Source organism: Hirundo rustica, chromosome 28, assembly GCF_015227805.2.
Source record: "Hirundo rustica isolate bHirRus1 chromosome 28, bHirRus1.pri.v3, whole genome shotgun sequence".
Lineage (NCBI taxonomy): Eukaryota > Metazoa > Chordata > Aves > Passeriformes > Hirundinidae > Hirundo > Hirundo rustica.
The window spans coordinates 599,828-626,285 of NC_053477.1; the positions used below are offsets into that span (position 1 = coordinate 599,828).

The 26,458-nt window shown below is 48.4% G+C and overlaps 1 protein-coding gene across 2 annotated transcripts in view; it reads right to left on the minus strand.

Moving 5' to 3' along the window:
• Positions 1–26,458, minus strand: part of SLC23A2 (solute carrier family 23 member 2) — a 54,254-nt gene that overhangs the window by 20,709 nt on the left and 7,087 nt on the right. Inside the window, exons 1-5 of one of the 2 annotated variants that reach the window (XM_040087649.2) lie at positions 19,039–19,160; positions 10,874–11,148; positions 8,508–8,606; positions 4,264–4,380; positions 3,037–3,194 (exon numbers count right to left, since the gene is read on the minus strand). In XM_040087649.2, coding sequence (XP_039943583.1) covers positions 3,037–3,194; positions 4,264–4,380; positions 8,508–8,606; positions 10,874–11,005 — 506 coding nt within the window. In that variant the 5' untranslated portion in view covers positions 11,006–11,148; positions 19,039–19,160. Of the gene's footprint in view, positions 1–3,036; positions 3,195–4,263; positions 4,381–8,507; positions 8,607–10,873; positions 11,149–19,038; positions 19,161–26,458 lie in introns of those variants that run through there. The other variant, XM_040087648.2, reaches the window with a different exon arrangement.

Here is a 26,458-nt window from a genome sequence, read left to right on the forward strand (position 1 = left end):
CTACAGATGCACTTTGAACTATACACAAATACTGACATTAATGCACTGCCACGAGATTCCCTTTACCAGGAGATCCCAAGGTGTGACACTGGGGATTGCTGTGGGGCTGTTTTACAGCACCTCGAGGGCAGGGCAAACACCAGGGCAGGGAAATGAACCGCTCAGGTTCAGGCAAAGATCAGAAAATGCTCAAAGGAGGAGAAGCGTGGAGGGAAAATGCCGTACACCGAGCACAGAAATGATCAAACCAGAGGCACGTTATCAATGGCAGTTGTGAAATTCACAGGCAGAAGTTCGAGCCACGGGCAATTTCAAACCCACCAAACGTTGCAAACTCCACCAGAAACTCAAACTTCATCAACTCCAGAGCCACGGCTGACTGGACACAACTCCCAGTGGGAGTTCCTCCAAGCACACCTCCCAGCTTTATCTCGGGGAACTCAGGGCTGCTGGCTCAGGGAATGATTCACCCCATTCTCCCAGGTTCATTAGGCAAAGCTGGTGCCCGTGGCAGGACTGCAATACCTGGAACAAGCTGCTACTGCTCCATCCCACCTACACAGCCCCGAGGTTTGGTAAACACACGCTGCAAACGCATTCTCCGCTGCTGAGCTCACTGCTGCCGGCTTGGGCTGCTCTGGATCCCGTTAAACACCGGCACAGGGATGGAAAATCACATCTCAGCGTGTCCTGCTCAGCTTTCACCTGACACAGGTAACTGAGGGAGCTCCCAAAAGGCTCAAAATAGCAACTTTTTTTTTTTCCCCCCCGCCTAAGCCAGGCAGAAAAAAAAAAAAAAGCAATTTAATCTCTTAGATTTTTTCAACAAATTGCTCAAAATCAGTTAAGCAAGATCTCTGTTTCTCAAGCGACAGCTGCAGTCTGGAACGATGATTTACAGATTTTAAGGCAGCCACTCATTGCTAGCCAGCTGAAGTCTGAAGTATCAAAGCTTGTGAGCGGGATATCATTTAAATTTCATCTCTAAATCATCGAGCTGCTCCATTTTGGCACCAGCCCTCGTGAAGACAAGAGGTTTTCTGCAGTCGAAGGCATCTGGAAATGTCTCATTACGTTCACATGTCTCACAGATGTGAGAAAGCTGAGCCAGTGCAGCCACGGGCACAGCACCAGCGCTGCCAGCCTGGTGTGGATTAAAGCTGTATTTGATGGTCTCAGTGCCACTAATTACCCACTAATGAACCCCTGCCAGAGCTGGGGCTCACTACATAACCCAGTGAATAGCTGGAATTCCTAGAACTGGTCTGGGTACCGAACTGACCACAATTCCGCCTCGTAATTGAGCTAAATCCATCTTTAAGGACCCTTAAACCATGGAATTTGACCTTTTGAAACCTTTATTTGCTGAAATACTTGGCAGTTGACAGACTTGCCAATGAATACTTGCAAATCTCATTGAGAGGCCTGTGCTGCTGTATCCCATTCCCAGCCTTACATAAACCCTCTGTCACATGGGGAATAGTTATAAAACATCCAAGCGTGGAAATTTCCTCCTTAAACACAAGTTATTTTAAGAACCCAAACACAATTTGGCCTTCAGGGATATAAAAATGTAAGTACAGTGCAAGTGGAAGCCACTGAAAAGGGAAAAATCCCAGCAGGGTGGAGGGCAGGGGTGGGATTACAGAGAAAGAACAGAGAATTTTGAAATGATGGCACCGTAATTTTGGGCCCCTCCTCTCCGAATGAGCCCCAAATCTCTCTCAGGTAAGTGATGAAAAGCCAAGATTAGTTAGGGGGGGAAAAAAAACTCCAAATATGACAAACTTCCAGACAAGGTACGAGAGGATTTATGGCTGCAGCACAAAGAGCCAACCAGGCTGGAAATAAGATTAACTCTGGGGAGCCTTTACTGAAGAAAATACATTGGGGAAAGAAAGTTTGCTTTCTCAGCAGTTTTCACTGTGCTGTCTTGTCATCAGAGTGAACTTTTCATACAAGACAGAGGAGTGAGCTCCTAAGTCCACTAAGACAAAGAAAATATAGGGAAGGTTTTCTTTTTCCAAAGGAGAAAGACCAGCAAGTGAACCAAAGCTAACTCAAACAGCAACCAGAGTACACTGAAAAATCTGCAGTATCTGGAAATGTTTTAGATGAAAAGCTGATCCACCACAGGTTTGCCTTCTGCACCCTACTGAGGCACCTTTGCCACCTCACGATTCTGGTTCTTAACTAAATCTTTAAAAATGTGGAGGGTGTTCAGAATTTCCTAGTGGAAGGCAAGATTTCAGCTCCCACTGCTCTGAAACTGAACTGAGTGTCTCAAGAATCACCTCAGCAGCCACCTGAGGGTTAAACATGCACTTTTCTTCTGGTTTGGGTTTATTGGAGAAGATGCAGAAATAACTCTGCAGGTTTTAGTTATTCCCAAAGTTTAGGTCAGCACGTTAAACATCTGTGCAGTGGTCACTGTGGAAAACGTGTTTTTAAAGATTTATTCTAATTGAACAACATCCTGTTCCTGCCAACACCAGATTTACACAAGGCTATACTTTTGTGTGTGTTCCCAACTCCAGGAATGATCACTATCCATAACTCAGAGCAGCTAACAAATAAACCCAATTTATTTCATGGATTGGGAGGTAACAGAGGCTCAGTTCAGAGAGTGACGAGTTTCCCTCATCATTTTCCCCTGCCTTTTTAACTTGCAAGGCCTTCACAGCATCAAAAATGCAATCACCTAAATATTGCCAAGAATTTCATCCAAGAAATCAACAGAAGCACCACAGCTAGCTCCTCTTTACCAAGGTGTATGAATTTTTCATCCTCCAGGAACACTTGTGCCTTCTCTGTTCTGCTGCGTTTCCCTCCTCCTCCCCCCTCTCCCTGCTGTATTTGTGTTATTTCAGATCTTTTTTTTTTGGGGAGCAGCTTTCCAAAAGCTTTCCCTAAACGCTGCTGCTAAGTTTTGTGTTTCTCCCCTGGCAACTCCCCCGACTCTGGATCCTGGCAAATCCCTGACGATGCCCAGCTCTATCCCGGTGCCAAGAGCCAGCCCCAAGCCCCAGGTCTCACCTGCAGCCAAAGGTGGTCTGCAGCAGGGTGGTGATGCCCACGCAGAAGAAGATGGTCCCAATGAGCTGGCTGGTGGCCCACTGGTCAAAGCCCACGCACATGGCATCGGCCAGCAGGAAGGGCACGGCGATGGTCCCGCTGAAACACGTCAGGTAGTGCTGGGGGCACAGGGGGGGTTAGTGCTGCAGCAAATCATTCATTCAATCAATCATTCAATCAATCAATCATTCATTCAGTAGCAGCTTTTCTTTCTGCTTCTGACTCCCCAGCAAAGCGACCGCTCCCCTGCTGCTCGTGGGCCCGATGTGGGGGATCCACAGGGAACTGAAACATCTCCACAGCTGCTCTCCTGAGAAGGCATCAACTGTGCTGAGAGCAGCCTCCAACCCAGAAATAACTCCAGTCACGCTGGCTCACATCCCCTGGCTCCACATGAACCTGGAGCACACCTGAAGCAGCTCCCAAGGACCAGCAGCTGGGCACTCGTTAGCTCTTCCTCAACCCAAGCACACCAAAAGCAAAACGAATTTTCACCATACTCCACACACAAGTGAAAACAGAATTCCTACACAACTGCCCGTCCTTGAGGAAAAGGCAGGAATAAAAGGGATGCTTTGGAATGTGTTTGCTTGGAGACCTCAACGTCCCCATCAGAGATGACCAAATGCTCAGCATTCCTGTGGGACAGGAGTTATTACCACTGGAGAGGGAGATGGAACTGGAGCTGCTCTGCTGCCCACAAGCAGTGGCTGAGCTGGAGGAGGGTCCTGCTGCCCACGCCCTCAGGAAGCACCTGCCCGTGCTCCAAGGGCAAACCAGGTCCAGGGGGATGCTGTCAGAACTGAAATTACTGCAGTAGCAGCTTTAATATTCAATATTTCAGGTTTAAACCATTCTCTCTCTCCATCTTTAACTCCAGAGGTGCCCAGTGTCCCTTGTGAAGGCCACCACTGAGCCTTTGCTCACTCATTTACTAACAGCAGCTTGTAACTCTAAATATGTGAAGTGAATCTCACAAATGCAGGAGCTGAAAACACAAATCGCTCTCAGAACAACGATCTGAGCGTTATCAGCTTCAGAAGAAACCTCTTAACACCTCCTTCAAACACCTGAGAGTGGAGAAGGAGAAAACTCACACACACAAACAAACGCAAGGAACTGGACACAAAACCTTCAACAGGCTTTGAAAGTTACAGAAGAAAGAACTCTCTCTGTTTTGGCATGTACCTGCAAGCCCAGAAAGATGCAGAGGTACCAAGGAGGAACATCTTCAATGGTGTAAATCATGTCAGTCCTCTGGGCATCCAAACTGCCACTGCTGTCCAGGGTCTCTGCCAGGGAGCTCTGCAGGAACAAGGACAGCAGCAGGTTATTGCTGCAGGCAATGAAGTGAATTTTAACCGGCAGGCACTCCAAGGCTGCTTCAGCACTCCCAAGCAACGCTGATTCGTGACGATTTCAAAGCCTTTCACATCCAGCTCCTGGATTTGTACTCAGCACGTTCCCTTCTGACAGCCGTTCCCTGCTTATTTATTTGTAATTGCTGATTTGTGACAGAACTGATCTGGCAGCCAAAAGGTGCCCCAAAATGGATTAATCATGACAAGACTGTTAAAAAAATGCCACCAAACCCCAAACCCACAAAAACAAACGAAAAAAAGGAAATAGGGGTGAATTGGAACTAAGAAGATCCGACCCTGGCTGTTTCCAAAGCAGAAGAGCTCTGCCCTTGCATTTCAGACCAAAATCACTGGCAAAAATAAATCCCCATTATGATAATTGCTTCCCTGTTTCGCTCTTACCCAATTTCATCTTGGTTAACCACTTCTAGCCAAAAGAATTTACAATTTTTCTTCTGCCCCCTGCTTTATGCAGTCAGGAAGAACGCTAATTATTATACCCCAATTAATCCCCCACCAATTTCTATCAGTCAAGCAGAATTGCTCCAGGAATTTGAATTCCCCCAGGAATTTAGGCAAGGCCACGCTGTGCCCTACCAGTCCCAGAGAGCCAACGGACAATGACCACAACTGAAATTCCAACACCAGCACCCCTGCAGATCTTCCATGAAAACAAGGGCCAGCTCTGTCATTTCTCTGGCACAAACAAGTGAAATCCTTTCCCTCCAAACCCTCTGGTTTGGAAATCCCTGAGAACAAACCCACACTGCTCCAAAGGCGCAGCACAAGGATAAAAGCAGGAGGGAGTATCAGATTCTGTCATTTCAGATCAAGTAACTAAAAAATGACCTTACACAACCACTGCTCTGCCCTAATCCAGCCCGAGACACAGCGAGCCCACGTGAAGCTGCCTCACACAGAGCCTGGGAACTCTGCCAGACTCGTGACTGCCTCAAATGGTCTCTGCCTCTCCAAAAATCCCACCACATCCACAGATTACGCTGAGGTAATCTCCACTTGGTGTCCCCTGCAAGGTCAGCGAGCCAAGCTGACTCCTGGCACCCCCCCCGTCACCTCAGCCTTCTGCTGGGAAAACAAATCCACTGGGATGATCCACTTCCAGGGAGTGCAAGTGAGCACAGTGCTGTGGGAAGGTCGAGGGGGTCGGAGCAGAAAAGCAAAATACAGAAACTCTCATTTCAGAGCGCTCTTTAAAGCACTTTAAGCACTGAGCAATGCAGGATGCAGGGCATGCACAGAGCCAGGAGGGAACTGTCCCTGCCCAACCCCTCCTGCAGCACCACTGACAGCTTCTCATCAACTGAAAAAGGAACAAATCCTCTCCTGAGCCAATTCTCTTAAAAAAAATAAAAAAATAAAAAACATGTGGAAAAAAAATCATGGATTTGAATCACGGAATTGCTAAGGTTGGAGAAGTCCTTTTGGATCATCATGGATTTGAATCATGGAATTGTTAAGGTTGGAGAAGTCCTTTCGGACCATCAGGGATTTGAACCACGGAATTGTTAAGGTTGGAGAAGTCCTTTTGGATCATCAGGGATTTGAACCACGGAATTGTTAAGGTTGGAGAAGTCCTTTCAGATCATCAGGGATTTGAATCATGGAATTGTTAAGGTTGGAGAAGTCCTTTCAGATCATCAGGGATTTGAACCATGGAATTGTTAAGGTTGGAGAGGTCCTTCTGGATCATCAGGGATTTGAATCATGGAATTGTTAAGGTTGGAGAAGTCCTTTTGGATCATCAGGGATTTGAATCATGGAATTGTTAAGGTTGGAGAAGTCCTTTTGGATCATCAGGGATTTGAACCACGGAATTGTTAAGGTTGGAGAAGTCCTTTCAGATCATCAGGGATTTGAATCATGGAATTGTTAAGGTTGGAGAAGTCCTTTCAGATCATCAGGGATTTGAACCATGGAATTGTTAAGGTTGGAGAGGTCCTTCTGGATCATCAGGGATTTGAATCATGGAATTGTTAAGGTTGGAGAAGTCCTTTTGGATCATCAGGGATTTGAATCACGGAATTGTTAAGGTTGGAGAAGTCCTTTTGGATCATCAGGGATTTGAATCATGGAATTGCTAAGGTTGGAGAAGTCCTTTTGGATCATCAGGGATTTGAATCATGGAATTGTTAAGGTTGGAGAAGTCCTTTTGGATCATCAGGGATTTGAACCATGGAATTGTTAAGGTTGGAGAAGTCCTTTCGGATCATCAGGGATTTGAATCACTGAATTGTTAAGGTTGGAGAAGTCCTTTCAGATCATCAGGGATTTGAATCACTGAATTGTTAAGGTTGGAGAAGTCCTTTCAGATCATCAGGGATTTGAATCATGGAATTGTTAAGGTTGGAGAAGTCCTTTTGGATCATCAGGGATTTGAATCATGGAATTGTTAAGGTTGGAGAAGTCCTTTTGGATCATCAGGGATTTGAATCACTGAATTGTTAAGGTTGGAGAAGTTCTTTCAGATCATCAGGGATTTGAACCATGGAATTGTTAAGGTTGGAGAAGTCCTTTTGGATCATCAGGGATTTGAATCACTGAATTGTTAAGGTTGGAGAAGTCCTTTTGGATCATCAGGGATTTGAATCACTGAATTGTTAAGGTTGGAGAAGTTCTTTCAGATCATCAGGGATTTGAACCATGGAATTGTTAAGGTTGGAGAAGTCCTTTCAGATCATCAGGGATTTGAATCATGGAATTGTTAAGGTTGGAGAAGTCCTTTCAGATCATCAGGTCTGACACCAACACAGCAGCACCACCACGGTCATCACCAAACCACATCCACACATTTTCTGAACACCTCAGGGGATGGGGATTCCATCACTGCCCTGAGACGCCCCTGCCAATCCCTGGCCACCCTTTCCACAGCAAAATTCCTCCTGGTGTCCAGCCCGACCCTCCCCTGGCTGGGTTAAGGCCCAGTGCCACGCCTGCCATGCCAGGGACCCCTTCCACTGTCCCAGGCTGGCCTTGGGCACTGCCAGGGATCCAGGGGCAGCCACAGCTGCTCTGGGCACCCGTGCCAGGGCCTCCCCACCCTGCTCATTCAGTGTGAGCCACAGCAAAGCTGTAACTCAAGGAGATCTGGTTACTCAAAAGCTCACGGTCTCTTTTAGGTGAATTATTCTCCATCACCCACGGTTCTGATCACTGCATCAACTGGGAGGGAGAAAAGCACATGTTTGGTAAAACCAGGAACACTTTCATGTCTAGAGATCGCTTATCTCATTGCAAAATTCCACCCAAACACCTTTTGCTCAAGGCCTTTATCAGATTGTGCCTCTCCACTCCAGCCCCAGCATGCTCCAAAAATCAGCCATCAAAGACTTTTGCAGGTCAACAAAGATCTGTCCATGAAATGTGAGTGTGATGATGATGATGGCTGTGGGGATGTGAGTGAGACACCCGGACAGCCTGAGCCCAGCCTCCTCTGAAACCCAGCACTGACAGACCTCTGGCTGCTCAGGGGATGATTTAAATCTGAAATTCAGGAGTGAATTTTGCTGTCTGAGTTGGAAAACATTAATTGCACCCCTTGGTGTCATCCTTGCCCCAACAGAAACTACAGCCTCGAAGGAAGGAGAATCATGATGCCCCTGCTTGGAACCAGGAGTTTTGTTCTTGTTTCAATCAGGACATTTAAAAACTTGGGTCAGGATGAGGCTTTCCAGAGACAAGGCTTTACTACAAAGCCAGTCTGACTGAACATTTCAGATTTACCATAATCCTCATCCTTATTTTAAACACAGGCTCAGACTCACAGCATCTCATCTTGCAGGATTATTACTGCACAGGCCCAGGGAACGAAGGAATGGAGAAAAAAGGCTGGAAAAATCACAAGGGCAGGAACTGCTTCCACCATTCCCTGAGTCATGCCCCGAGTGCTGCAACCAAAGTGTGTGACCAGGAGTCATGAGGGCAGAACTCCCTGGGGTGATGTGAATCTGCAAGTCAGCAGCTCTGAGACAGGAAACCTCACAGTGAGGGGAGGCAAACCACGGGCTGGGAGAGCAAGAGAGAGCTCCCACCTAGCAGGGAAGGCCCACGTACCTTCTCTGCTATGCCATTCTCTGTAGTGTAGATAGCCATCAGCTCCGTGTCCTCCGTGTCCTGATCACCACTGGATGTGGCTCCACCATTTATCACCACCTTAAAAAAACGTAACAAAAAGAGGAACACGAGGTCTTTTAAAAAGAAACATTTCCTCTGCAATCACACCTCGTATGTCACTCAGTTTTCCCCTCCCAGGTACTCTGACATCTGCGTCTGACGTTCTGACAGAAAACACGAGGCAAGTCTTTATTTCTGTAACAGCAGGGCCAGGGACAGAGAGAGACCTGACAGACATCCCAGAGAGCTCCTGAAAAACATCCCAGAGAGCTCCTGAAAAACATCCCAGAGAGCTCCTGAAAAACATCCCAGAGAGCTCCTGAAAAACATCCCACAGAGCTCCTGAGAAACATCCCACAGAGCTCCTCAGAAACATCCCAGAGAGCTCCTGAGAAACATCCCACAGAGCTCCTGAAAAACATCCCACAGAGCTCCTGAGAAACATCCCACAGAGCTCCTGAGAAACATCCCAGAGAGCTCCTGAAAAACATCCCACAGAGCTCCTGAAAAACATCCCACAGAGCTCCTGAGAAACATCCCACAGAGCTCCTGAAAAACATCCCACAGAGCTCCTGAAAAACATCCCACAGAGCTCCTGAGAAACATCCCAGAGAGCTCCTGAGAAACATCCCACAGAGCTCCTGAGAAACATCCCACAGAGCTCCTGAGAAACATCCCACAGAGCTCCTGAGAAACATCCCACAGAGCTCCTGAAAAACATCCCACAGAGCTCCTGAAAAACATCCCACAGAGCTCCTGAAAAACATCCCACAGAGCTACTGAGAAACAGCCCCCAGAGCTCCTGAGAAACATCCCACAGAGCTCCTGAGAAACATCCCACAGAGCTCCTGAGAAACATCCCACAGAGCTCCTGAGAAACATCCCACAGAGCTCCTGAAAAACATCCCACAGAGCTCCTGAAAAACATCCCACAGAGCTCCTGAGAAACATCCCACAGAGCTCCTGAGAAACATCCCAGAGAGCTCCTGAGAAACATCCCAGAGAGCTCCTGAGAAACATCCCACAGAGCTCCTGAGAAACATCCCACAGAGCTCCTGAAAAACATCCCACAGAGCTCCTGAAAAACATCCCAGAGAGCTCCTGAGAAACATCCCAGAGAGCTCCTGAAAAACATCCCAGAGAGCTCCTGAGAAACATCCCACAGAGCTCCTGAGAAACATCCCACAGAGCTCCTGAGAAACAGCCCACACAGCTCCTGAGAAACATCCCACAGAGCTCCTGAGAAACACCCCAGAGAGCTCCTGAAAAACATCCCAGAGAGCTCCTGAGAAACATCCCACAGAGCTCCTGAAAAACATCCCACAGAGCTCCTGAGAAACATCCCACAGAGCTCCTGAGAAACATCCCACAGAGCTCCTGAAAACCTGGGCAGTGTCAGCTTGGGGCAGGGGGAACCAGCAGCAGATTGACTGGAAGAGTTCTCCAGAGGCAATGTGCACAAGAGAATGATTCAAGTGGACATGGGAGGAAGCAGAAGACAAGCGAAAGTCCCCGTGCTGCGGCCTCCTCCTCAGCTGAGCAGTGCAGGTGGTCAGTCCAGGCTGGACACGAGCCCAGGTGGGCAAGGAGGCTCTGCTGAGGCCCCTCAAGGGCTGTGATCAGATCTGGCCCCTCACAAGAGAGACACTGAGGGGCTGCAGCGTGTCCAGGGCAGGGAATGGAGCCCCAGGAGGGGCTGAGCGAGCTGGAAAGGGGCTCAGAGGGAGAAAAGGGGGATCAGGGGGAACCCTGTGGCTCTGCACAGCTCTGACAGGAGGGGACAGCCGGGGGGGATTTGGGATCTTAGCCCAGGGAACAGGGCCAGGAGCAGAGGGAAGGGCCTCAGGCTGTGCCAGGGGAGCTCAGGTTGGATATGGGGAGTGTTTCTTCGCTGAAAGAGTTGTTAAGCACTGGGACTGCTGCCCAGGGCTGTGCTGGTGTCCCCACACCCAGAGCTGCTCAGAACCACAGCGGATCTGGCACTTGGGTGTGGTGGGGATCGGTCACAGGCGGGACCTGACCATCCTGGAGGTCTTTTCCAACTTCAGTGATTCCATGATTCCAGCCCAGGGCACTGGTGCCTGCTGCAGGACAGCTCAGGGCCCTGAGCTCGCGGCGCCCGGGTGCCGTTATCCCGGAACACGGAACAACCGCACGCAGCAGCACCGGCCGTGTTCACCCACAAACACTCAGGGGAGCAGAGGTTTCTCACCGACTGCTCGTGGCAATGAAGGCTTTGTACAACACAACTGGAACATTACCCCCTGATTCCCACTGAGCCTGACTGCAGGCCTGCAGTTACTCACAGGCAGCGTGAAGAACGTGGGGTGTTTGGACTCATCCTCGTATTTGCCCTCTGTGGAGCCTCCCGCCTCCACCGTTTTGGACGTGGTGTTCTTGCCAATCCCCATCGTTTCCAGCACGTCCAGGACTTGCATGCAGCACCCAGGAGGTGCTTCTGGGACGGGCCAAGAGCTAAGGACGGCTCCTTATTCCAACAGCAGCAGCAGCAGCTCCAGGAATCACACAGCAGCTCAGTAATCCAGCTGGGACATCAGGGTGTCGTTCGCATCAACGGCTCCTAGGAGTGAAGGGAGAAATTGGTGGTTTTAATTCCCTAAAATGGATGTGCAAAAGCACAAGCCCCACAGCCCGGGCTCCCTTTTGTGCTCGTGACTCTCATCATTCCTCCCTGATAATTATCAGTCAAGGTATTTGAAATTCCTTCATACTGGGAATACTCTGATTATTCTCTCATTCTTCTCCTGCGTTTTCCAATCATTAGCAGTACATTGAGACCTTAGTTTTTCTCCAATCTCACAGCCATTTCCACAGAACTTTTTGGGAACAAACTCCAGGCACAGAGCAGTGCAGAACAGCTGAACATCCACCACAAACGAGACTTGGGCTCCTCCAAGGAGGGTAAATTTGCAGAGCTGCTCCAGGGTTACCTCTGTACTGCCGAATCCCTTCTTCGAAACAAACTTACTCTGAAACAAAAAGCATCTGGGAAGCTCAGACTGGATGGACAGTGAGGCACAGCTGCCTTTCAGTGAGCCTGTTTCAGACAGAAACAGCCCTTTCTGCTGAACATCCTAACCCCAAATGATCCCCAACCTCTCAGCTGCATGAAGAACTTTCCAAGTGCTCTGCCCGAGGATGCTGAAGGAACTGCTTGAGGATAAACTCTGTATTTTAATGAGTTTCACTTCTCTTTTGGCACAGGAACAGGAAAGATCAGAGACCTTAGTGGGGGCTCTTTTGTTTACCCAGATGGGTCACTACAGTACAGTTTTCCCACATTTGCCCCTTAAAACAGACCAGCCAGTCCACGGCCATCCCACATTTTCCATTTTCAAGACCAAAGAACAGGAATGAACAGATTTGAACCTAAACTCCCCACAGGACAGCGCAGAAAATCCTGCAGCAAACCAAGTTTTGCAACCTGTGGTTACTGAGCTTTAAAGAGAGGATGCAGCTGCCAACACCTGCAGGTGAAAGCGGGTCAGGTACAGGTGAAAGTAGAGGACAGAAACTGAAAATGGTCTCTTGAAAGCCACAGGAAGTGGAATTTTCTGCATCCATCCATTCAAGAGAACTCACTCACACTGGTGTTACTTCAGATGCAAGTTAAAGAGGGGCTCAGCTGAACCCTAAGGTGGACACACAGCTCATGGACACTCACAAACACAGGTTTGATTGGAAAAAAAGAAGCAGAATTTGGGTTTTCCCTTCAGTCTCTCTTCCAGATGCTGCTCAGGAAATGCCAGCTGCTCCTGTAATTGTAATAATAACTGAACTTGAGAAAGACTCTTCAGCTGAGGGCAATTCAGGACTGTACTAATATATGAATACTAATATTTTAGAACCTTCTAATTGCTGTTAAGTGCTCATCTGCTGGAAAATTCGGGTTCCTCGGGGTGAAAGAAATATTGAATCTTTCAAAGCGATGTAGATATCTCTTGAAAAGTTACATAAAAAGGACAATTCGGGCAGTGAGATCCCTTGAAGCATTAATTCAATCAAGGTGGGATGGAAGGCAGTGCCTGCAAATCAGGGTTAAGATTTGTTTATGAGTGTAAATATTAAGGTAGCATAATTAATTATTTCTAACTTGAAGACTGAAGGAGAACAGTTTGAACACTTACTGTCTTGCTCTGGAACAAACCTGTCATTCCCATTTTCACAGTGACCACAGAGCTCCTCTTCAAAGTGCAGCTCGGGGCAGAGAGGAGACAGGTACTGGTTAAAGGTTAAAGACTGGGGGCACTGGAGGGTCTGGGCTGGGATTTTTGGAGGGGTTTTTTTTTGTTTGCTTTCACTGTAGAGCAATGAGGGTTTGTTTTTTGTTGTTTTTTTCCCCTAGCATACAAGAACAAAGAGATCAGAATCTGCCTCTTTCTGTCATTGCAGACGTATTTTATTCTCCAAGAAAATCAGAGATGGAGACAGGCGAGGTTTAGTCTGGCAGCTTTATCCTCTGGGATTGGGAAGGGAGAGGACAGCAGGACACCTCCCTAAGCCAGGGCCAAGAAATCTGGAGCCAGGGAAGCTGCCAGTCACAGGATCTGCTCGAAGGTGCTCTGGCACCCTAAGCTGCTTAGCTGGCATTAACCAGCATCTCCAGAGAGAAAAGCCAAGGCTCAGGAATCCTGCTCTGCTGGGCACTGCACAGCAGCAGGGCTGCTGCCTTCTCCAGGCCTGCATCACCCCCTGGGAATCACTCCTGGGAACTCCAGCAGGACAGCAGCAAAGCTTGCCTTGGATCAAGATACTGCTGAGAGCTGACACACTATAGCTGAAATAACAATTCTCAACAGGCAACTCCCAATTCACAGGAAAAAAAAAAAACCCTCACTGCTGCTTTTCCTAAAGAGAGGGAGGGTTTGTGTCAGGAGAGGGTGGTCCAAGAAAAACCAGAACTACCCAGCAATTAAAATTGCATTTAATGGCACAGATGATGATCAGAGATTTCTGGAATGCTTTGATTCTGCAATCAGGAGTGTCAGGAGAAGCAGATGAACGCTGCTGCTGCCTAAAGCAGCAGAGATCTCTCTCTGGGAGAGATCACTCCTTATCAGCCCCCGTGTCCCACCACAACTCAGGCATTTTTACAGCCCTCCAGAGCAAATCCAGCTCCTCAGGAGCTGAAAAGTTCTGAAGGAAGAGATAAAAGCCGTTTGGCATCAGGCAGGTACACTCAGTAAAACCCATCATCTGCAGGCTGGGATCAACTAGAAAGCCTGGAAGTGAAATTTCCACGGGGACTCTGATACAAAGTTCACCTTTCCACACCAAATTACCTCCAGTGTACACCTGTGTTTAACACAGAGGGCTGAGAGCTGCCAGGGGTTTACAGTGCTGGAGATAAGATAAGAATTTAGGCAAAGGGTAGGAGATAGCCCCGGCGCAGGTTCAAGATGAAAAACCTCCCAGGCAGGGAAAGGCCACTCTGCACCTTCAACATCTGCCTCTTCTGCAGCAAAAAGCTCCCTCCAGCCTCGGAGCCATCAGGAGAGGACACAAAGAGCTGGCAGCGTCTGGTCTGACACAACATCACCTTCTCACGTTTCCAGGACCACCCACTACATTTTCGCTTTTGCCAAGGTTCGTTTAAACAAATTTCGCTTTAACAAATGAGGATGCATTTCGAAGCTCGTGGGAAGAAGATAAAACCCACCAGAGCTACAGAGATCTACGATGCAGGACTGTGTTGAAATGCTCTTTTTCTCCCTGCAAGTCTCTGCTCTGGAACCTCCACCACAAATAAAAACATCCACTGGAGCACAAAGGTTTTCCTCCAGGGAAATCCGCCCCTGTGCCACCAGAGGCTGCACAAAAAGCTTCCACTTCATGAGGCACCCAACTGCCTGTGAGTCAGTAAAAAAAAATCCTTTCAAAGCTCATCTCTTAAGTAGATCCAAGGGTTAACCTGGGCAGGACAGAAGGTGCAGACAGACATAAAGAGCTTCTTGCCACGGGAGGGAAAACTGGCCATGAGTCCACAAAGGAGGAATGGAATACAGACACCTCCCTTGCATGCAGTGTTTCCTTTAAAAGCACTGGGTATAGTTTTTGGCTAAACCACGCCAAAAATACTCCCTAGATCAGATTTGCTGATGCCAATTCCTCCCTACAGGGCTGAAGGGCCTTCAACACTAACATTTGAATACAGAGCTTGGAAAAGCGAAGACTGGGGGAAACAAAACCCACCAGACCTCCAGGCTGTGACATTCCTGAGGAATTGACAAGTTCTTGGGGCTCTTCTTAGTTTGGGTTGATTTGGGGTTTTTTTAAACTTCTCTTAGAAGAGTCAACACTTTGCCAGGTGCTGCTGGCCTGGCAGCACCAGGTCATGCTCAGGACACGGCAACGCTGTAAAGCTCATTTGCAATAAGCAGACCTAGAGATTTACCCTCTGGAGGAAGCTCAGGCTCTCCCACGACTTCCAGCCCTGAAAATCACAGTTTTTCCCAAAGTGAAAGGATCTCCAGCAGCTCCGTGTACTCCCTTACTTGCCAAACCCAAACCAAAAACCTTCTAAACCCATTAAGGTTGAATTCCAACTGGATCCTAAATTTCTCCCAGCTGAGCCGAGCTCACCACCCAATGACAACCAAAATCCTTTAGACTTTCCCTGTCCCTTTAGACAATCCCTGCCCCGATCCCCAGTCACTGCCTGTGTGCCTCTCCTCCCCACCCTGTGGAAAATCAGGGGCTGGTCTGAATTTGGGGGCCCTTCCCTGCTGCACAAGGGAAATATTCGTAAAGGAAGCACAACAAGTGTGCCGATAAAAGCAGCTGGGGTTGGGACATCCCACGCTTGGGTCTGTCCCATGTCACACCTCCCTGAGGAAGGAGTGGTGGCAGAGCCAAGCAGAACATTTCTGGCTGTTACAGACAGCTGAAGAGCCAAAAAACCTCCGGCTGTTGCACACACTAAGGAGATTAGAATCAAATTAAAGTCCCTGCTTAATTACCGTCATCAATTTATTATTTTAATTAGCTGTCAGGCTCATGTGAACAGACCGACTTTCTCCTGCAAGCAGAGATGATGCTCAGCCAGAAGCTGTCCCACTTGAGGTGCCGCTGGAATTTCACCACCTCCCATGGCATTTCCAAGTGCTTGGCACCTCTGAAACTCGGGCATGTGATGTGCTTTAACACACATCAAGGCCTCCTCTGAAACTGTATTTTAGGCAGCAGAGATGCAGAAAGGGACCTCGGACTCCCTGCATGCTATTTTCTCGTTACATGTTCCAAGTCTGAGCTGAAGATAAAACCAGCTTTAACCCCACTTGTTTAAGGCTGGGGAGCTCAGTGTGGGCAGGACACACCAGACACCGAGGCTGAAGCAGAATTTCAGCTCCTGCAGCGTCACAGCTGTGAAGAATTGAAGCCAGTAACAAACCAACCAGATTTACTCGGTCTGGGGTAAAAAAAGCGCATTTAGGCCAAGGAGCTGATGCTGCTCTCCAGGATAAGTCACAAAGAATCCAAACCACCCCAGTGGGACAGAGCAGGACTCCAGCAGGGAGAGCCAGACAAGGGCCAGGCAGACACAGATCGGCACCAGGAGTACCCAGGGAGCTGCAGAAGGGACAGCATGGATGCCAGGAGATCAGGGAAGTTGTGAAAGGAATTCCTTGCCCAGAACCCTTCACTGAACTGATCAGGGACACAGGAGTGCTCCAGCGGTGCAGACAATTAAGGAACGTATCAGAATCTCCAATTAAAAAGTTTGCTCACAGAGCAGAGCAGTGCCTGGCCAGACACACGATCCCACACTAAAGCAAGGCAATTCCCAGTTAATTAAGGACCAGCAGCTTTCTCCAGACGGCCACTGGCGCTAGCTACACCCTCACAAAACTTCTGTACTGGTTTTGTGCCATTTAGGTATTAAAACCCCAAATCTAATATTTTTGTTATTAGCCAGATCTTGTCTGCTGTGCATCAGCTCCAGGCACTGCTTTATCCGTGTTCTCACTTTTCTGCTATTTTTAATCCCACAAAAACCTTAGAACATGGTTCCCCTTTTCCCTCTCCAGCTGCACAGACCTTTTCCCTCTCCAGACCTATTTCACAGCTCAAATAAACACACATGAGGGTCACTTACTTCTGAGAACCTGTTAGAAATGAAACAGCCCATTACCAAGCGGTTTTCAAATATTAAAGACCAAATCACAAGCCACCAAAAGAGCACCAACTTTGCTTCTCAGAGGTGTCCAAAGGATGCTGGATGTTTTCCTAGGAAAAAGGTTCTCCCCAGTTAAAAAAATTTCCACAAACACCTCATCACTGAGGTTAAAAAAGCCCAGTAAGTATTTAAAAAGTCCTGCCTGCAGAACCACAACCACAATTCCAATTGCTTCATGCTGCTACACCCCAGATCTGCGCCTGGATACAGCACCTGTGAGGTCCCACCCGCTGTCCACATACGCAGGGAGTGCCTAAAAGGCATTTTTTTTCTGCCTTCCAGGGTATTTTCACCATCTGAGAGCTGTGAAGAAGGTGCCCAGAACCCACATTTAATTTTCTCTTGCTACTTGTAAAAACCAGCCTCCTGCTTCAGTGTCAGAGCGAGTTTTTTCCCCCGAGCTGTTTGGAGCAGCCTCTGGTCCCAGGAAACTCGTGATTTCTCTTCAGCAGGGGCCTCCCGAGTTCCTTCCCATGAACTGAAGCTACACCAAAAACGCCAGCACATCCTAAATGCTCCAGAGATTTCCCTCCTCCACTGAACCACATCCACAGCTGAAGAGCAGCAGACTCCAAATTTAACCTAACACCACACAGTTCGTCTTTACCTGCAGCGGAGACAAATAAAATACTGCTAAATACCCACATTTCCTAACATTTCAGTTGTAAAAAACCTCAGGTTTTAAAAGGAGTTCGATGGGCACTTTAAGAAGCTTCTCTCCTCACTTCAAAGCAGCTCTTCAAAGCACAAACATATTCTTTCTTCGGAGACTCTAATGAATTTTTAAGTAGTTGGTATTTTGACTGCCGTCCAGAACGGCGCTTTAATAACTGACCAACGTTATTAGGGCAAGTCTACACAAAGTTAAGCAGGAAAGTTATGCCGAGCTCAAACCTCCCGTGTATTTAAAGCACATTAGCTAAATCTCATTAACTTCCTGTGTGAATGAGCTCGTTGAGAAGGGGACTTAATTCCAGCTGAATGGGATGTTTAACAAAGGATCACACAGCTTTCAAAAACGCCAAGTTTGGTTAGTCGAGGTGTTAACCAGAGCTTAGTTAGGCTGCGATTCTTAACCAGGAGAGCTGAAACCTGAGTGTTTCCAGCCTCAGTCACCCTGAAGGGTGTTTGATCAAAACGCTGCTGGCCAAGCTGCTCCCGCTCATCCTTCACCCCATCACTCCTTTTCTTGGTCCAAAAGGCAGCGAATTCTGTGCAGCGCATTTGTCACCCTCCCGGGAGATCCCACCAGTGGAGAGGGATGAGAAAAGGACGTGGGAGAAGCCGGGAGATTAAATTCCAAAGCAGCGCAAGCAGAAGGTGGGAGAGCACAATTTAGAGCTCGTTATCTGAACAGAGCAGCACAGACAGCGCTGGGAACTGACACCTGCAGAGCTCTCCAGACTCAGGGTAAATAAAAATTAAATCCTGTCTCACTGGTCCTTCACAGTCTGCCCTGGAGCTCGGCACACCTCTGGATGGCACACAGTAATTTGATTTATAATGCTATGGAGTCCTTACAGTCTCCCTGGAGAGATTTAATAATTTGGGCATTCTGATAGCTCCCCGTTATTATGGATATTAATACACAGCTCGTTAAGCTCCTTCACAGCCCTCAAAGCAACCTGAGCTCACACTGGGTCCTTTCTCAGCCTGCTTTGTACTTGGACTTGGCACTTTGCTGAAAGGTCCCTTCTTTCCAAGACTTTAATCACATTAAAACAAAGGTGGAGCTAAAGACTCATCTAGGAAAAATTCCACTTATTAAGTAAATCGAGGTAATGTGCCAACTTTTCAGCTCTGGATGTGAAGCTCCTTCCCAAAGGCTGAGGCATCCCTGTGGCTCCTTGGGAAAGGGAACAGCTTGAGCCCAGTAATCAACACAAACCCAGCAACTGATCCCACACTTGAAAAGTTTTACACTGAATTATCTATTAGGCTTGTCTGGAAATAAACACTTCACTTCCACTTAGCATAACTTATCAGGATTTGGAATTAATAAACTTTCAGAAACTAACCAAGACGCTGTACCTTTGTGCTCAAGCTTTCTTAAAATCTTTTACTACTTAACTATCATATAAATTTTTCCCACTATTAAAAGATTAAAAGGAAAGCAAAGCTTACACATAAACAGAAAACAGCAAATACTTTTGAAACAGTAAGCATCTCTCTACAGTGACAGCGATTTTAAAACGAGAAATTAAATCCTCCGACCCTTACGACACGCAAAATCAGCCGTTAACACCCGCAAATACAAGTTTCTAAGCTTCTCACCTCATAATGCAGACACCAAATCGGCTGAGTTTCTGCAACCGTCCGCGGCGGGCTGCGAATCCCAAGGCAAAGCTGCACCAACCTCCCGGAGGCAGCTCCGGCAGCGCCTCTCCAGCCGCAGCCTGCAGGATGCAGACATTCACCCCCGGCAGCGCTTTTATACTCTCCGTGCACTTCCCCATTGTGTAACTGCCCCGTGCCCAATGCCAGCCCAGGGTTACACAAGGGCGGGGCAGGAGGCTGCCCTGGACACCCCGGTTACACCCCCGTTACTCCGCGCCTCCGCCGGGTTTACGCAGAGCAGCCCCGGGAGCTTCAGCTCGGCCACTGACTGCGGCTTCGCAGGGAGAACACAAACCCCAAACACAACTGGCACCAACGCTGACACGCCTGGCTGCAGCAGCTGCGATCAGGACGGGGCTTCCCTCCAAGTGTTTTCTTCCACGAGCCTCCCTTGCGCGACTTGCACGGAAATGTTTTATTTATCAGCAACTGGACAAATTTTGGAGAGGTCCCAGATCTCCGAGCTCTTCCCTAAGATGAGGGTCAGTGATCCTCAACCTCAGTGGGAACTGAAACACATCAGGACTCGTGCTGGGCTCATCCACTTCCCCAGTGGAAAACGCTGAGTAACAATGACGGGCACAGGGCAAAGCGAGATGGAAAGGGATGTGGGAGAAGAAGTGAAAGACTTGAAACAATAACAAAACCAACAAGAAATAAATAAAGGGAACAGGCTGCCCAGGGGAAGTGGGTGAGTCCCCGTCCCTGGAGGTGTATAATAGCCATGGAGATGTGCCATTCAGGGCATGGTTTAGTGGTGGATGGTGCTGGTTTAATCGTTGGACTTGATCTTAAAGGTCTTTTCCAACCTAAACAATTCTAGGATTCTAGAATTGCTTCCCATGGATCTCCTCTTCTCCTTGCCCCACTCCCTTTCTGTGGGAGCACAGCCTAAGGCCCTTACACTCCTGAACATGACTTTGTCACATCACAGCCCCTGCCTCGAGCTGCCAGCGAGGTACTCACCCCTATCCCCCATTTCCCTTTGCAAAGGATCAACGAGACACCATCACCCTACCACTGATACTGAAGCCATAACCAGAACAGGCCACCACAAAGCAGCACCCAGTGAGCAGCTTCTGCCTGGATTTACCGGCAGTGACTCCACCCCTTGCACCCAAGGGAGAGCATGCCAAGAGCGTGGAGCTTGAGGGCACAAAGATGAGCTCACTGTACCTGAAATGCCCTTTTTGCAACTCAATGCGTGGAGGCAGGGACAAGCTGCCAGTGTTGTCCAGCCCCTTTGGCTCCATCCAGTTCCCCCGGCTCTGTCATCCAGTCCCCCAGGTCCATCAAGCCTCCCCCAGGTCCATCAAGCCCCTCCGGGTCTGTCCAGCATCCCCAGGGCTCTGTCCAGCCCACCATGGGTCTGTCCAGCCCCCCAGCTCCGTCCAACGCCCCAGCACTGTCCAGCTCCCCCTGGCTCTGTCCAACCCCACCCCAGTCCACCCAGCCCCTCCGGGTCTGTCCAACTCTCCAGGTCCATCCAGCCCCCCCGGCTCTGTCCAGCCCACCATGGTCCATCCAGCCCCCCCTGGCTCTGTCCAGCCCCCCAGGTCCATCCAGCCCCCCCGGCTCTGTCCAGCCCCCCAGGTCCATCCAGCCCCCCATGGTCCATCCAGCCCCCCCTGGCTCTATCCAGCCCCCCCCAGCTCTGTCCAGCCCCCAGGTCCATCCAGCCCCCCCTGGCTCTATCCAGCCCCCCCTGGCTCTGTCCAGCCCCCCAGGTCCATCCAGCCCCCCCTGGCTCTATCCAGCCCCCCCTGGCTCTGTCCAGCCCCCCATGGTCCATCCAGCCCCCCGTGGCTCTGTCCAGCCCACCATGGTCCATCCAGCCCCCCCTGGCTCTATCCAGCCCCCCCTGGCTCTATCCAGCCCCCCCCCTGGCTCTGTCCAGCCCCCCATGGTCCATCCAGCCCCCCCGGCTCTATCCAGCCCCTCCAGGTCCATCCAGCCCCCCGGCTCCGGGAGCCCCAGCAGTCTCGCACAAGTCGGAATTCGCCGCCCGCAGCTCCGGGCTCACTCCGGGCTCGGCGTGTGCTCGGTCCCGCATCAAAGCGCCAAGGCCTGAGCAGGGCACGGTTAATTGAGAGCCGATGCCTGCCCCGTGCGATGCTCCTCATTCAGCCCTCGCTCAGATCCTTGGAAGCGATCCAAGGATCTCCACCGACTCCTTTGTGCGCTGTGTGCGCACACAAACCCAAAGGATACTCCAGCCTTTAATCCCCACTGCAAAGGGATGTTGAAAAGCTTTCCCCTCCGTTTGCTCCTTTTCCAACTGTTAGATCCTTTCCTCCTTCCTTCTGAATTCCACATGTTTTCACAAACACAGTATCTTAATTTCAACATAAATCCTGGAGCCCTTAACACAAACATCACCAAACCTTAAGACCACAAAATACCAGCTGCTGTACCCAGACCGGCTGAACATCACTGATCTCTAACACTTTAAAGGAACACGCTGGAAATTGTTGGAACGTTGTTGGAAATTGAATTCGCTCACAGGGACCTACAGGACTGAGTGATCAACGGCAAGAGGAAAAGTCGAGCTTTTGAAATAAGTAAGCCACTTGCTTTTTTCATGCTGATATCCAACTCTTGTTGACTCCAACTATTTTTTTAATAGTTGGATTAAACAATCCCAGAGACTCAAATACTTCTTGCCCTGAATATGACAGTTCAAAGTATAATTGAGTTCAATGCTATTAAAATTCTTAAGGATGCAATCAAAGACTTGTCTATTTACCTTGCAATTAAAACTAATCACTCCAAAACTCATCACTGGTGAGTGGAGAATTTTAACATTCGAACAATTTATTTCTGATTACTCTGCATTTACACTCAATCCAAATAAATCACCTGTTAATCTGGGTACCTCCACTTCAATCCCAGCTGCCAGGATCGATCCAAGCATGGGTTGCTGCAGTGAGCAGGGACTGGAATCACCGTCACACTTTGAATTAGCATTCCCCTGGAGTGTAACTCCACTGGCTCAAGCACTGGAATATTTCCCAGCGCAGCTTCACGTTCCAAACTGGTGCAGGAGCCAGGTGGGAATGAAGAGCTGAGAGCTGTGTAGGGCTGCACTTTACTGTGGGAGGGGAATCACAGCAAAGGATTTATCTTGCTCTGCTTCAGCCTAGGCAGCTTGGTCGTGATGGTCCGATCTAACCACTCATCAGTTTTATTGCCTGCTTAATATCTGAAATGCAAACTGGTGGAAGCATTTCTACTGCTTGGAAATGTTACTCTTAGGAGGAGTTCCCTTTGATTATTACAAGAAAATCCAGTATTTTGCCTTATTCTCAGGCACTCAGTGCTCAGTCTGAGGATGAACCAACACGAGTGCTCCAGCCAAATTCTGGTTGCTCTTGGACACACACTGATAAATGATTGGTAAACTACTGACAACGTTCCAAGTTGGAATATTTATTCTGAGGATTTATTCTCTGCAGTTTTGCAGCACTCTGGCAGGATAAAATCCTTCTCTGAAGTCCCCTATTCACCCTGCACAGGGGTGGCACACAGTGGTTATGTCCCATCACCGAAATGACAATAATGAAACCCACGTGCTGCAAACACCTGGTAACCAAACCTTTCCTTTGAAACTTCAGTAAGAACAAGAAAAACACCCAAAAGCAAGAGTGATGCAGTCAGTCACTCAGTGCCAGCAGTGCTCAGGGAGAGGCACAGCTTCCCTGCAAGAACATCCCGTTTCATCCGGAGGGTGAGGTGCAGGAGGCCTTATTTCTAACAGCTCAATGAGCCCCCTCACTACATTTTTGCAGCGCTCTCCTAATTTAAGTATCCTTCCTCCCAAAGCCACAGCCAATATGAGAACTTTTACATCAGCTTATTTAATCAGCAGCCTCTGATGAACATGCTCCAGAACACAGTTAACGTAATACAGCAAACACAGAAAATAGCATCGCACACAAGCACAATAAATAGATCCACTTCCACCCACAACTGGGAACAGAAAGCCTCAGCTATTATGTTTGATCTTAGAGTGATGTTTATAAATTCACTGAATTATGAATTCCTTGAAAAAGCACTTACCAGAAGATCTGCTCTAATATGAAAACATCTACTGCTCTTCCCTAGTGCTGACTCAAATTGACAGCGAGAATTACTGGAATTGCTCTGAAAGCTTACCAGGTAATTCAGGGAGCGATGCCCAGTCCTGGCTCCTACTCAGAGTGTCCCCCTTGTACTGGCTGAACCCACACATCCCTCTCTCCTAGAGAAAGGACACCTTGGGACAATCCACGGCAAACGAATCCCACATTTCCAGCTGGACAAGTTGGTTTTGTGGCCAACTTCTGTTCTTAAATCCCTAATTCATCTACAGCCTGTATTATGAAGGTGTTTATTGGAACTTTTCCTGCAACGGGGTATTTTTAAATACTTGTAAGAACCCAGGATCTGAGATATACATCAAAGCAGACACCGAGTTCTGTGTAAAAAGGAAATTCAAGATGGAAGTGCCTTTAAGAATACCTGTGGCTTATTTCTGGGCAAGAAATAAGGAATCATTGTCAAGAAAGAACAACAAAAGCCCTACACTGCACAGGCACTGATCAAAGCACTTCCAAAATTACTGGAGAAGGAATGTGCTTTTTGGGACGTGTTACTGCATTCACCCTGTCCATAAACTAAGTCAGACTCCTTCCCTGGAGCTCCAGGTATCCCTGTAATTAAATGCAAAAGCTCAAATCCTTTGTCTTAGAAGGCAGAAGCAAAGCCATCAGCAACAGAGCCGCGTAAGAGGTAGTGAACCTTAATGCGTCATTACCTTTGAGTAATTGAGTTCCCAATTACCCTTAACACATCATTACCTCCATGTATTCCCGGAATCCCCACCCCTGGAAGCGCCCGGTGCCAGGGCTTGGAGCACCCTGGGACACTGGGAGATGTCCCTGCCCAGGGCAGGGGGTGGCACTGGATGGACTTTGAGGTCCTTCCCATGCCCAGGGAAACACGGCCAAATTCAACACACCATCTACCAGTCTGCACACTCGTATTTTAGCTCTCTCTCCCTATTTTTGTGACAGCAGTTTCAACAGTTTCCAAACTCCTGTACAGAAAAATCCAGCGGGTTGTGCAAAGAACATGGAAAGTCCCACCCTTTAGCCGAAGCTGCTGTGATTTTAATTTTCTAGAGGCAAAACACTTCTATGCAAAATAATTTGTTTAGTTTTTCATTCAGTATGGCATTTGCTTGGATGCCTGAAAATTGCCCTGCGTTACACAGTGAGCAGCCGGGCTAAAAACTCCAGCTGCAAGACCAAATGCCTTAAAAAGCTGAGGTGGGGGGAAGAAGATATATCCATAATTTTGGTCAGTGATCCTGGGATCTTGTTCACAGCTCAGTAATTCACAGCCCAACTGCTCCAGCAGCCACAGCTCCTCCTCCCACCAATCCCAACCTTCCGCATCTGAAATGAAAAAAGCCCTTTTAATCTTCAAAGCATGGCCACAAGTCAATCTCAACTTAGCACACTTTTTAATTTTCTTTTTTAATTATCCAGTTGTGAGAGTTATGCCCTTCTTGCTCAGTGACCTTTCACTCCTTCGAGATTACTTCAAAACCTTTCCTGGGAATAATCAGCGAATTTACACCACTTACAGAGGAAGCGTGCCAAGGCTCCCGAGGCTGAGGGGCAGAGCCAGCAGGACTCTCGGTGTGCAGGAATCTCTGCTGTGCTCCCAGGACCCTGGGTGCTGCAGGACTGCATCCTCTGGCTTCAGGATTGCCAGGAGTGCAAACGTGGCACGGCTGCTCCGACCCCTTCCCAGGGTGGGCTGGCACCGCGCTGGGGTCTGGGGGTCCTGACCTGGAGCCAACCCAAAGCAGCAGGAGGAGCTTCCTGCTGGAGCTGGCACGAGGCAGGGCACAGGCTGAGCATCTCTTGGTGTCACAGAGCGAGAACAGGGGCCTTTATTCACTGTATTAGCAATAATAGATGCTGATATTCCCACCAATAACTGGTGCCCAGCTGTCTGCCCCAGGAGCTTCGGTCACCAAGCACAGCTCGGTTTCCCACAGCCACTGGGGAAAAATTAAATCATTATTGCCATTAATGATATTCAAGCCAAACCAGCACTCCTTACTCCCTGCCCACACACCAAACAACTGTAAGCAGCCCTGGGTTTGATTCCCACACGTTAAGCCAACCAATTACTAATTTATTAATTTCACAACAAGCCTGGCAGCGTTTCTGTGTTCAGCCAGCCTCGCTGGGTGACTCCCATGCGTGCTCCTGCCTCAGGCAGGCTCAGGTGAAAGCAGCTCCTGCCCAGCCACCAGCATCAACCTCAGAAATGTTCATTTACTGGTCCTTCCACCCTCGGAATCCATGGGGACAGTCCTGGCAGCAGGAGGGGACAGGACCTGCTGGAGCCCAGCTCCACCTCACCCCTGTCTCACACGCCACGTCACCAGGCAGAGATGGGGAACGTCAGTTAGTGCGGTGGCTTCGAAGATTTTCCTCCCTGTGCAAGCAGATAATTAAGAATGCATTAAATAGATATTAATGCATTAAATATCCCTGTGAGCAACAGAACTGGTAAAGGTTAAGTGGCTTCTCCAAGGGAAGGAAATGGAACAGCCAGTTTAACACCCAACCGGCTGCTCAAGAAAAGCACAAAGAATTATAATATTTTCATAGTTCACACTACATACAGCAATATTTATACCAACTATAGGTTATTGAAGGAAAACGTCTTGGTTTCGGGAAGGCTTTAAAAAAAAAGTATTTTGGCAAAATTTAGTAAAATAAACATCTAGTTCACCTTTAGTAAGCCTCTTTGTGATTTCTGCCCGTAAACCAATCCTTTTTTAATCAATATACTGTGTGTTTAATACTGCGCCTTAATTGCTGCTGCATCTTCAGGGCTCTTTGGCAGATGCGTTTCAGCACTGCTTTTAACAAAATAATCGCACTTATTCTTACTTAATTGGCACCAGATAAATGCAAGACTGCATTTGAAGGAACAGCACTTCAGCATACATTTTGCCCTTTGAATAATTAGGAGAAAGACCAATGCAGATGGAGCGTACCAAAGTGAGCTCCAAACCTGGGCTAATACTGATCACAAAACCTTCAGCAAACCCCAACAGCCAAGGAGGGGAGCTCAGACAGCGCTGTGGGTTCAGGCTCATTTATACGGAGAAATTTAATAGAAGGTTTAATTGACAGCTTTGCTTGGTTCTATTGTGCCTGATTAGGCATCTCCATGAAAAGCATTAGCTGTGTTTGATCCCCTCCAAAGCAGAGCAGCTCATTAGCAGGGGATGTTTACAGGACCAGCAGCTCTTCCCCTGCTGCAGGAGGGGTTTTCAGATTGTGTTTTT